We start from the raw sequence: 12,083 nt of genomic DNA on the forward strand, positions 1-12,083 counted from the left end.
ACACACACACACACACACACACACACACACACACACCACATACCATAATTAGAGACAACTGGACATAATGGTGAATTATGAGATGCAATTAAATAAATTTGCCAGGTGCTGCTGACCTCATCAAGCTCTTCATTAAGCTCTGAACTTGGTCATTAAGCTCTGGAATGTGACACCAGAATGGGAGTTCTGTAGGACACTGGAATCGCACAATGTGTCAACATCTCTAAGAAATGATGTGAGCGGCAAACATCTCTGAATCTTGTGCCAAATAATATTTTACAGTCACAGGCTTGGCTCCTAAGTCAATCAAAGTTAGGTTTTGTTTTCTCAAAACTTGGACTGTGGAAATGATAAAGCAGCATGCACAAAATTATAAGCATCATAAAATTACAAATTGTGACTATGAATTCTTCTTGCTTTTCAGGACAAGGGCAGTCGTCATTGTTGAAGCATCCTTAAAACATCCTCCCTCAGTAAATCAAACTAAACTGGACTGTGTGTTAAATGGACAGCCAGCTGTTTGTGTGCACCTGACACTTTGTTTTAGCTATAATGGCCGAACTGTTCCAGGTTACATAGGTAAGCTATTAGCTAAATTCTGCACCATTATTTCTCAGCGTACCTTATTGATGGTGTATGTGCCTCAATTGCTCTGTTCTTTTTCTGCTTCTCCTTTTCTTTTAAATGGCTTACTGCTGATGGTTAAATGGAACTTAATTACCTACTAATCCACCAAATTGAAGCCAATTGGTATCCATTATTATTTTTGGCACTGAATGAAGCGTTCCAGATAGGAGAAAGCATCGCATGATAGCTGTACTGCATAGCTCAATAGTAGACAGGATCAAAAATGGTTGATGAAAATATTGGAATATGCAGAGATGGCAAAAATTGACAGCACTGGTAAAAGATACAAATTTAGAATCTTTTAAAGAAGACTGGAAACCATTTCTAGTCTGTATTAAAAGTTATTTTTTCATATGAGAAGACCACAGTGGGGTTTGAAGTGTAAGAAAACAGCAGAATATATTAAGAAACATGTTAGAGAGGATGAAATTAGATAATTTTACCCTGTGGAATGCCATCCCATGAAATAAACAACTGACTTTTAGAAGTCATCTGAAGGTAGCCCTTTTTATGGAAGTTTTTAATGTTTGAGGTTTTATTGTGTTTTTAATATTCTGTTGGGAGCTGCTCAGAGTGGCTGGGGCAACCCAGTCAGATAGGTGGCACAGAAATAATAATAATAATAATAATAATAATAATAATAATAATAATAATAATACAATTGTATGTAATTTGGGTTATAAATGTTGATGAGTGGGAAGTCACTAGTTTTGCTGAATTGGAATATAATTGTTGAGTAACAAATATAATTTTCTACATTGTAAATACAATAAAATTATAACACACACACACGAGATAGTTAAAAACAGGATCTAATTTACCTAAGTAGCTGTTTAATTTCCAAAGTAAATGCTCATATTATTTGGTACATTAGTAATTAGTATACCATGAAACAAAACAGATGCTTCTCAGAAGTTTTACTACATGGTATTAAGAGATTGTGGATTTCTGGATTAACCCTTTAGACTAAGTGTAGCCAAATTGGTGCTTTTCAGTTGTTGCTGGACTCCAACTTTCATCCCACTCCCCCTGACAATTGGCCATGTTGTCTGCAGATGATGCGAACTGAAGTTCTACAAATATCTGGAGGTCACCACACTGACTGCGCCTCCTGCAGACTTTATCAGAATTAAACAGAATGTCTTTATTCTGATAATCAGCTAATCCCTGTTGCATTATACAGGGTATAATGTGTAGCTAAGGTTGCCAAGGCTCAGATTGGGTTCAAGCCCAATGGGAGAGGACCCAGCATTATGATGCTTACTGTAGAGGCAGAAGATGGCATCTAGTAGGTTGAGAGAAGACCATAGCTATTCCTGATGATCATAGAGGGTGGAGTGAATAGCAGAAGCTCTCCAGGCAACAGCAAAGTGGCTAGATCAGGCATCCGCAAAAGGCGGCCCTCCATATGTTTTGGCCTACAACTCCCATGATCCCTAGCTAAGAGGACCAGTGGTCAGGGATGATGGGAATTGTAGTCCAAAACATCTGGAGGGCCTAAGTTTGGGGATGCCTGGGCTAGACCAACAATATGGTGAAAAAATCACTAGAATATGGTGGGCGCAGTATCTGTGATACAAAAGAAAGAATTGGGGGGGTTTCCCCATCAACTCATTCATAAGAACACACAATTGATTTTTTTTAAGTGTGCAAATGATACTGCTGATGTACTGAAGGTATGAAAGAAAGTTCTGCAATACTTTTTAGAATGATTTGAAAATGATGTTTCTGAAAGTCTGCCTGGCATTCTAAAGCATTCGCCATCAGTTTAATAAATATGAAAAGCCTCTGAAGTTACTTTCCAAACCCTTCCTCTTAACGTTGTCCTTTCACTCCTCTCTTTCACTTTTTTACAGTATTGCTTTATAATCTAAGCCTGGATGTTCGCAGGAGGTCAGATACTGCAGCAAGGTTTTATTTTTCCTCTAATGGTACATCTGAAACGACTTCTGGAAGCATCAGCATCTACAACAGCAACAATGTTACTTGCACAATTCACCAAGCATTCATGAGGGTAACGTGTGTTTCTTTCTCTCTCTCTCAAATAGAATTGTTGACGTGAAATAATTGCACCAGGATGTGAGCAATGATGGGAGAAGGATTGCCAAAAATGGCTTGTTCTGTTTCTTTGATGAGCAGGAAATGAGCAGAATAGCCCGTCTCTGAAATGGATAGCCTTACCCTTCATGAATTTGGCCAATTCCTTTTTAAAAGCTACCCAAGCTGGTGATTATCAAAAGATGCAAAGGTAGCCATCAACTTGGAAATCTTCAAGAGGGGATTCTAAACCTTTGAACCACCTGTCTTGTACAAATGCTTGTGCCATCCCTACTTCTGACGCAATGCCCTTCTCCGTTTTGAAACATTAATACTGAAAGTGTCTCCGCCTTCTGTGACCTTTGAACTTAAGTCATCCAAGTTAAATAAATCTTCAGCGTCTGTCGAGCATAATCCTTGCATATTCAGTATTTGAGTAAATAATAATTAATAGCTAATTGGCATAATGGAAAGTAATGTAGGGCAGATGTAGGAAAACCCTTGTGGAAAATTATATGAATTGGATAGCATACAAATTGGTGGAAGCTTTCTTGCAGATCAGAATTAAGAGCAGGAGACGTGGGAGGGCAATCAGTGTCTGCCCATTTCACCCATCCAGGGAATAATTTAATCATCTTCTCTATTGTAATGTTCAGTGTTTCAAGCAAGGTAGCTTGCTTGGGGACTGAACTTTGATCGAGAGCCTTACTACACAGTGTGGTCTGGCATTAAAAATTGTATATCTTTCAAAGGCATACAAGAGAAACAGAGTAGACTCAATCCCAATTTACTTATTCCAGTGCAGTGCTGGGATTTTAAGCAGAGGTCTTTTTCCTGGCAGACTTTGAGCTTGCAGCACCATCCTCAGAAGAAAGTTCCATGGAACTTGCACCCTAATAAGCGAATTTGTTTGCAGCCTTAAGCAGAAAAGAGAAAAGGTTGCATCATCAACTATGTGTGAGTGTAGTCCTACTCATCCTTTTTGTGACTGCCAATATGTGGCCCCACTTTGGAGGATTAGCCAAAGTGGAATGTGGTCCCCAGGCTTTTTAAAGGTTTCACACCTCTGGTCCAGCTTTGTAGCTGTTTCCTGGCCACTTCTATGAATGAATTAATGGTATGTTCATTGTAGTCACAGACCAATGAAACGTCTCTAAATGCATCATTAGAATGTTATGAAGAAAGGCAACATTGGAAGCACCTTTGAGTTTGACTTTGCCAGGCATAGTCAAACTCGGCCCTCCAGATGTTTTGGGACTACAACTCCCATCATCCCTAGCTAACAGGACCAGTGGTCAGGGATGATGGGAATTGTAGTCTCAAAACACCTGGAGGGCCGAGTTTGACTATGCCTGATTTAAGCAATGTAACAAGCTTTAGATCAGGCATCCCCAAACTGCGGCCCTCCAGATGTTTTGGCCTACAACTCCCATGATCCCTAGCTAACAGGACCAGTGGTCAGGGAAGATGGGAATTCTAGTCCAAAACATTTGGAGGGCCGAAGTTTGGGGATGCCTGCTTTAGATGGTAGCTCAAAATAAAATACAAGATAACTTTTCTTTTTCAAGGAACAAAGGAAGTTCCAACATGTAAGATTTTAGAGAGAAAGAGAAAGCAGCTTTTATTTGGCACGTGGGATGATCTTGTGGCATTCATCCAGCAGTGGGCAGCATGGTGGCGATGCAAAGCCACTGTCTTGACACTAGTGTCACTCCAGATTCCCTGGACGGCACTGGGACAGAGCAGGGGTAACAATGTAGTCAGGTCTGCATGGACGCACTAGCGTAGCCAGTCCACGCAGCCTTGCTATTCCCTCCCTGCAGATATGACCTCACTGCTGCCCTGCTCTGTCCACGTACGCTGAGCGATGGCAATGCTGGGAGGATGACTCCACCCCACCGTACTGGCTGCTACTGGATCTTTGCATGTTGCACCATGTGGCCTTTCACATACTATTTCCCTTCATGTAGCGATCTAAGGTAGGCGGGGTTTTCTTTACATGCACACGTGTGTGTTTTTATGTTGTTAACTCATTAGGTTTCCAATTTCCGTAGAAAAATGTGAGGGATATCTTGACTCCTATACAAGTTGAAGCCACCTACCACCTTGGAGAAAATGTTCTAAAGAATCAAAGTTCAGAGGAACTCCCACCACTCCAGCCAGTTCTTCAACAACGAACTGAGGATGATGTCATACGCAGCAAGGTATTTTTGTGTTTGTGAAAGTAGCATGTTTGCATCTGAAACAATTTTTTTTTTTTGCATACTTATTGCTGGTATTTGCTTTCTCCCCCAACATGCCTCTCTGTAACGTAAAGTTTTCTGGACAACTTAAAATAAGTTGAATTGCAAAATAAGTTTCCAATTGCATTTGTGTATATGTTGTTTTTTTTTCTATGTTTATGTTCCGTATTTATGTATTTTGGGGGCCACTGTAGCAGCTCTTGAGAATTGGAGATGTGGAGTATGAATTTATTAAATAAATGGATGATCCAGATTTAAGCAGCTTGCACTGTGTTGCAATGCTACTTTTAGGACTGCCATCTTCGTTTGTTTGTTTTTTAAAAAAAATGTTTTTATTGAAATATCTTGCAAAGGCAACAAAGGTACATTCAGTATCTTGTTTTTAAATTGTAGCATCCTTCATACAAATCAATTACAATCAGTTTGAGAAACATTTTAGCCTAGAGAGAATGGCTTCAGAAATATTACTTGTGAAACCAGTCCTATGGATTCAGAGCCATGAGAGTATTCTCCTTGCTCTGTACGAAACTTTGAATAGCATTTAATCCATAAGTGTGTGCGCGTGTGCGCAGCCTTCTGCTGCTGTCATAGGTATCCAGATCCTGGCAAATATGTTCATTCCCTGATCTAATTCTAAGTCCTCCAATGCGGAGACTGGAAATGCAGTGTTTAAGAACCTAATAAACCCCTTCAAATTAATAAATGTTTCCCTAGGCAAATACTGTTGTGATGAAAGGTCAGGTGGATTTGTTTCCACACCTCATGAAGCATCTTAGTTAGCATCGCGCCAGTCTGAAAAGACATCCAATGAGAATTTGCCTGCACTACATCAGTCCACTGACAGTATATTATTCGGTGGGAATCGCCAGTGGGGAGATTGCTGTTGCATTCAGACTTATAGTGACCATGATGAAAACAGAAGATGGGTCTAGATGGGCCTTTTGCAGGCTCTTTCTATGGTCAGTAATGCCATGTGTATGTTGTGTAGGCTGATGTTGTGTTAGGAGTCTTCCAGAGGTATCTGTTGAGGGGTTGCCTAGAAAGAGCTGTTTCCTTTTGGGCCCTATGCTTTGTTGTTGACAGTGGAAGGTACTAACTTGTGTGTAAAGAACGAGAGAGAGGAGTGAGGATCTGCCAGTAAAATACCATTTTTAATTAACAGTCTGAGTTTCAGGGTGAAAAGGGATTTACTTCTGAATATGTATGGATATGGTATTGTATTTGACCCTAAATAATGGTTGTTTTCCTCTTTTATAGTTCATGTTTGCAAGATTTTGCTCTCAAGAAAATTGCTCTGCTAACTTGCAAGTTTCTGGAAAACTTGCATTCCCGAGGTAAGTAAATAGTGATTTCTAGGCAGTAAAAAAGAAAAGAAAAAAAGGCTGGATATGCTTTATTTAATTATTACCAGGCAGAGGGCCTTCTCGGTAGTGGCACCCACCCTGTGGAATGCCCTCCCACTAGAGGTCAAAGAGAACAACAATTACCAGACCTTTAGAAGGCATCTCAAGGCAGCCCTGTTTAGGGAAGCTTTTAATGTTTGATGGATTTCTGTATTTTAGTGTTTTGTTGGAAGCCGCCCAGATGGGCGGGGTATAAATAATAAATTATTATTATTATTATTATTATCATTATTATTACTATTATTATTACGCTTATGTCGCACCTTACTTCCAAGGAGCTCAAAGTGGTATATATATACTTCTCTTTGCATTGCACAATATGTCACATCATGAAAGACTCTTTTCGGCAATTTGTGTTGCAGTGTTCTGTACATTTGTACAGATGAGAACTTTTATGGACATTGATATATCTCCATAAAAATGGGCTCCTGCACTGCTTAGTGTGATATATCTACACACACTATGATTACTAGTGCAAAATCTAGTTCAGCTTTCTCACATTCCCAAATGTGCACCTGGTGATTTTATTATACTGTATGTGCAAATATCATACTCCACACTGGCCATCTTTTTTGTCCTGGTTCCCTTTTCCACCTTTGGTGGCACACTGACAGTGAAGCTAAACACAGCATCTTACACAATAGGAAAGGGAAGAACAATCCATTATTTAATTTGGAACCTTACTGGTGGCGCTGTGGGTTAAACCACTGAGCTTAGGGCTTGCCGATCAGAAGGTCGGCGGTTCGAATCCCCGCGACAGGGTGAGCTCCCGTTCCTCGGTCCCTGCTCCTGCCAACCTAGCAGTTCGAAAGCATGTCAAAGTGCAAGTAGATAAATGGGTACCGCTCCAGCGGAAAGGTAAACGGCATTTCCGTGTGCTGCTCTGGTTCACCAGAAGTGGCTTTGTCATGCTGGCCACATGACCCGGAAGCTGTACGCCGGCTCCCTCGACCAATAACGCGAGATGAGCACCGCAACCCCAGAGTCGGTCACAACTGGACCTAATGGTCAGGGGTCCCTTTACCTTTACCTTACTGTAACCCCAAGATCCAGCCACTGGAATGTTAACAGCTGTGTGTTTCTCCTTAATTTGAAACTTAGCTTCTTACGCGGAGCTTCTACCTTTTGCTGCCTGCCTAAGTGCCAGCTTGTCTCCCCAAGGTGTTCATTGACTAATGTGTTGGTCTCGAGCCAATATATTTGATAAATGTCTATTTCAAGGCAGCTCTTCTGCAAGTCTTAATTAAACTTTAATGTCAAATTGAAGTTTACTTTTTAAATCCTCTTAGGAATCTTGCTTGTTAACGTGATTACGGAACACCAGGAGGAATGCAAGCTAGTCGTGCTCACTCATGTGCAAGAGTCCTGCCTTTATATTAACCTTGACTTGGAGTTTACAAGACAAGAGCTCGTGTGCAGCATAAGGTGGCCATAAAAACAGCATTAAACACAGACACACCTAGCCATGTGCTTTTTTAAAAAAAGTGGAAATGCAAAGAGCAATAAGGCAGTCATTGCTAACAATATGAGACACAGGAATTCCAATCAACACAAAAGCTACAACAGAGATGTTTAGAGTGTGTGTGTAAAAGCACTTGCTAGGTCATCTAGGCTTGCCAAGTGGTAGGGACAATCATGCCCCACACCCCCTTGATCAAACGGAGAATAGTAAAATGCCCACCACCAGGTCATAGGACAACAGAGTCCGTAAAGATGTCTATTTTGCTACACCTTCCCCTTTGGTAGGGAGAGTCAGATGACCAAGGTCCCTCAAGAATACATTACCTTAGGAAAGTTGCCTTTCAGGACCCATGTTTATCCTGCCACCCTTCCAAGGAGTTCAAAATGGCATGTATGGTTGTCTACCCAGCCACCGAAGCAAACTTTATGTGAGACAGCTCAGGGTGAGAGATAGTGCCAGGTCGAGCAAGCCTTATCAGATCTCCTTGGTCCTTCTTCGTGTAAAATTCTGTGGTAATTTTTTTTGTCACCACTTGGCAAAATGACATAAGCCCTGCCCAGGTGCTAGCTGTTCATGTGTAGGGGCTCCAAGGGGTCGGGACATCTGCATGGCCAGGTGTCCTGATTGTGTGAAAGCCCCTGTGTGTGATAAGGAGCTGTTCGGTTGGGCTTTCTTGACAGAGAACACTGCAGTGACACACAGCTGTTGAAAAGAGGACATGACATTGGAGAACAGGGCTAAATGTGTGGGCGACAGACAGCTAAGGTGTCCTGGAGGGAGAACTACCGTATATGATGGCAGGAAGAACCGGCAAAAGTTATCAAATCACATTTTTGTTCAGAGCAGGTGCTTTCTGAACCCACAGGCCTAAACATCCTGAAGTAGCCTTGTGTAGCAGATTTATTTTGGAAGAGTTGGTTTACTCTCCTAGGAGAAAATAGCAGTTCCTCCAGTGAAGTTATTTCCCAGATGTGAGATTATAATCTCCTCCAGATGATGCTAGACTCCAACTCCCAGCATTCCCCAGCCAGCATGGCCAAAGGTCAAGGATTGATGGGAGTTGGGATCCCAGTGACACCTGCGGAGGGACATACGCTGCCCATGTATGGTTTGGCACTTTCGAGGAAAGCCTGAGCATTTCTCTTGTACTTGAGTAACATTTGAAAATAGGTCAAAAGCAATATTTTCCTTTCCAACAGGCCTCATGAAAAGAAGCCCTACCTTGTAGTGGGAAGTACGAGGGTACTGATGTTGAATGTTACCTTGTACAATGCTGGCGATGATGCCTACACAACTGCCCTCCATATCCAGCTCCCCAAAGGGCTTTATTTCACCAAAATTCTACAGCAGGTAAGAAAGGTCAGTTTTCATCAGAAAAATAACAAACCATCCCAGCACCAGTCTCTAGCCAGACTTGAGTGACCAATGGAATCTTTTTTACAAAAATGTAATGATATCCAATTGCAGCTCTCCATGGCCTTGTTACGTTGGTCCCCCAGAACGTTTTTTTTTTAAAAAAATATATGTACTTTTGCAAAACATCCATATTCTTTGGTCAGCTGCTTCTTGTACATTGTTACCACAGGAGGAAGCCCAAATACTTTGTGAAGTGTCGGAAACAGAAAGTCATGCGGTGAGACTCGACTGCAGTGTGGGGCATTTATATGTAGATCACCTGTCAAAGGTAAAATTAAATATCAACTTTTTTTTAAAAAAAATTTCTTTGGCATCATTTACATTGGGGTGGGGAATTTATGACCCTCCAGATGAAGTTGGACTAGAACTCCCATTATATCCCTGACTGGCTATGCTGACTGGAGCTGATAGGAGTCCAAAAGATCTGAAGAACCACAGGTTCCCCACTCCTAACTTACACCAAAGAACACACCTTGTGTCCTATGGCAATTGAATAGACTCATGCATGTGTTTTTCTTAACTGCCCTTTTGAGGGTTAACAAATAGCCTTGCAGTTAGGATCTGTGTCAGCACACATTTGAAAATAGAATCGTAGATATGGAACCCCCTGTAATGCAGGAATGCCCAACGTGGGACTTGAATCCACAACCCTGAGATTAAGAGTCTCATGCGCTACCATCTGAGCTATCCCAGAGCTCACACCTCTCTGGAAACAGAGTTCTTTGAAGAACTAAGAACTGTTTACAATGTCAAAATGAAGCATTTATGGATGACAAAGCATGGCAGTCAATAGGATTCTGCCAGCATATGTAGTGCTTTGGGGATTGTTTGCCATGGAGATTCTTAAACTATTTTGGCCTCAGGGCTTCACTCACCCTTGCCCAAACCTCTCCCAGGGCAAAATGCCGGCGGTGGCTGTGATCAGAAGTGGGTGCGGCCACTCCACAACACACTTTTGAAGACATACCACCTGTACGCACTCAGCTCACACACATTACATGGGCATGCACACACAGACATGTGTGGACAGGCACAAACCCCACCCCCAGCATCTCAAATGCATTGTGCTCATCAGCAGTGGAGGAGCTTCATGCTCTGACACCGGGGGCGGGGCTGGTGTCCATTCTGGGGGCGAAGCGTGTTCCAGGGCCGTGATGCGCCTCCCGGGGGCACAGCACGCCTCCTGGAGGGGCGTGGGTCACATTCTGGGGGGTGGGGCGCACCTCCCGGAGGGCCGTTGCGTGCGTTCCAGGGGAGTGGTGTGCCTCCCGTAGGGGCGTGACATGCGTTCCGGGGGCGGGGCGCGTGTTTGGGGGGTGGGGCTGGCGCACGTGATGGCGCCCCTTGGAGCCTGCCGCTCAGGGCGGCCCGCCCCCACTGCCCCTATCTTCCTACGCCCCTGCTCATCAGCAGAAGAGCAGAAGTGGAGTTTTCCTCCTCATCACAGCTGGGTAGAGAAGTTTAAGACAGTAGCCACAAATTTGCCCCCTCACTCTGCACAATTTGCCATCAGCAGTAGTGCTGAACAAAGCACCTCCCCTTCTCAATGCTGTCGCTTAGAGTCGATTGGAGTGCTCTGTTGTTTCCAGAGGGCATGGCCATCACCAGCACTTGGTAAACAGCTGAACGAATCATTTCTCTAAGTGGCCCCATCTTTTTTCAGTAGCAGCAGGAAGAGGAGAGGCATTCAGCAGTGCTGCCAGTGGTGAAATGGATGTTGGTGGTGGGGCAGTTAAAACAAAAGCAAGAAAACCCTCTGCAGGCCAGTTCTGGTCCAAAATGTGGTGGTTTACCACTCCTGGTTTACCATGTGCTGTGTACTTGATCAAACAGGTATTCGGAATGTACGAGCCACAAAAATCCAGCTTGCCTGGACAGCAAGTCAGACTGAAGATAGCAATAATTCTAAGCGCACTTACTAGGAAACGAATTCAGTAGTACCCATTTCCCAGCAGGCACATTGAAGCCTGGGCTGATGAATAAATGAGTAACAAAGGCAGCATGCAGTTCAAACGCCAATAATATAATTTCTACTGGTATTACTAATATAGTATGCTTGCTGATAGAATACAGATGCATTCGTTTAAACCCGAAGCATTTCATTTACTCCACAGATGGATTTCAGTTTTGGGTTGGATGCAAGCTCACTTAGCAGGGCAGGAGATGACCTCAGCATCAGCATTAATGTGACCTGGTAAGTGCTTCTTTGCTACAGATTGCCGGTTTAGACTAATATTGCCTCTGCATTTGAATGACAGAACCGGGAATTATACATGGAGTTGCTGAAGCATGGAAAAGCATATTATTACATAATGTGCAAAAGTCCTAACGGAAACCAAATGAAACCTGCTTTCAGTAGCTTGGTTGCAAAAGTAAGACTTTAGGTAAATTGCAGTGGAAATGTGCTTAACTCTCTCACTCAGACCAATAGGACTTCTTGGGTTGGCCCATGCTCTCTCTTAGTGATACTAAGTGTGCAGTTCAGAAAACTTGATCTAACCAAATCTGGTCTTGTGTGTTGTGATCCACTGTAATCTTTTGTTTCTTCCCATAGTGAAAATGAACTGGGCACTGACACATTGTTGGATAACAGCCTAATTTTAACATTGCCTCAGAAGCATGAGGTTGAGCTGAGTGTTCATGGGTAAGCTAATGAATGTTCGAGTATATATGTAGAGCTGATAATGAATGTTCTGCAATCAGGGTTTTGAGGAAGACAGCATGAACCTTTTCCAGAGTCCAGCAGGTTTTTTTAAAAACCACTTTCATATTTGTGGGAGCAAAATATGAACCCCTGTGACCCATATGTGAGGGCTGAATAACAAAATGATTGGCTGGGTGCCTGGATTCAAAATGTGGGGCTCAACAGACTCTTCAACAGGAGAGAGTCCCAGT

At 42.7% G+C, this 12,083-nt stretch overlaps 1 protein-coding gene across 2 annotated transcripts in view; it reads left to right on the top strand.

The window, feature by feature from the left end:
* The window catches only part of ITGA4 (integrin subunit alpha 4), a 53,733-nt gene that overhangs the window by 28,926 nt on the left and 12,724 nt on the right, over positions 1-12,083 (top strand). The window contains exons 14-21 of one of the 2 annotated variants that reach the window (XM_035133756.3): positions 425-579; positions 2,484-2,641; positions 4,719-4,868; positions 6,165-6,241; positions 8,972-9,131; positions 9,358-9,456; positions 11,303-11,382; positions 11,743-11,832. In XM_035133756.3, the coding sequence (XP_034989647.3) occupies positions 425-579; positions 2,484-2,641; positions 4,719-4,868; positions 6,165-6,241; positions 8,972-9,131; positions 9,358-9,456; positions 11,303-11,382; positions 11,743-11,832 (969 nt within the window). The remainder of the gene's footprint in view (positions 1-424; positions 580-2,483; positions 2,642-4,718; positions 4,869-6,164; positions 6,242-8,971; positions 9,132-9,357; positions 9,457-11,302; positions 11,383-11,742; positions 11,833-12,083) is intronic. The other variant, XM_035133765.3, reaches the window with a different exon arrangement.

This window comes from Zootoca vivipara, chromosome 1 (genome assembly GCF_965207765.1).
Source record: "Zootoca vivipara chromosome 1, rZooViv2.hap1.1, whole genome shotgun sequence".
Classification (NCBI taxonomy): Eukaryota; Metazoa; Chordata; class Lepidosauria; order Squamata; family Lacertidae; genus Zootoca; species Zootoca vivipara.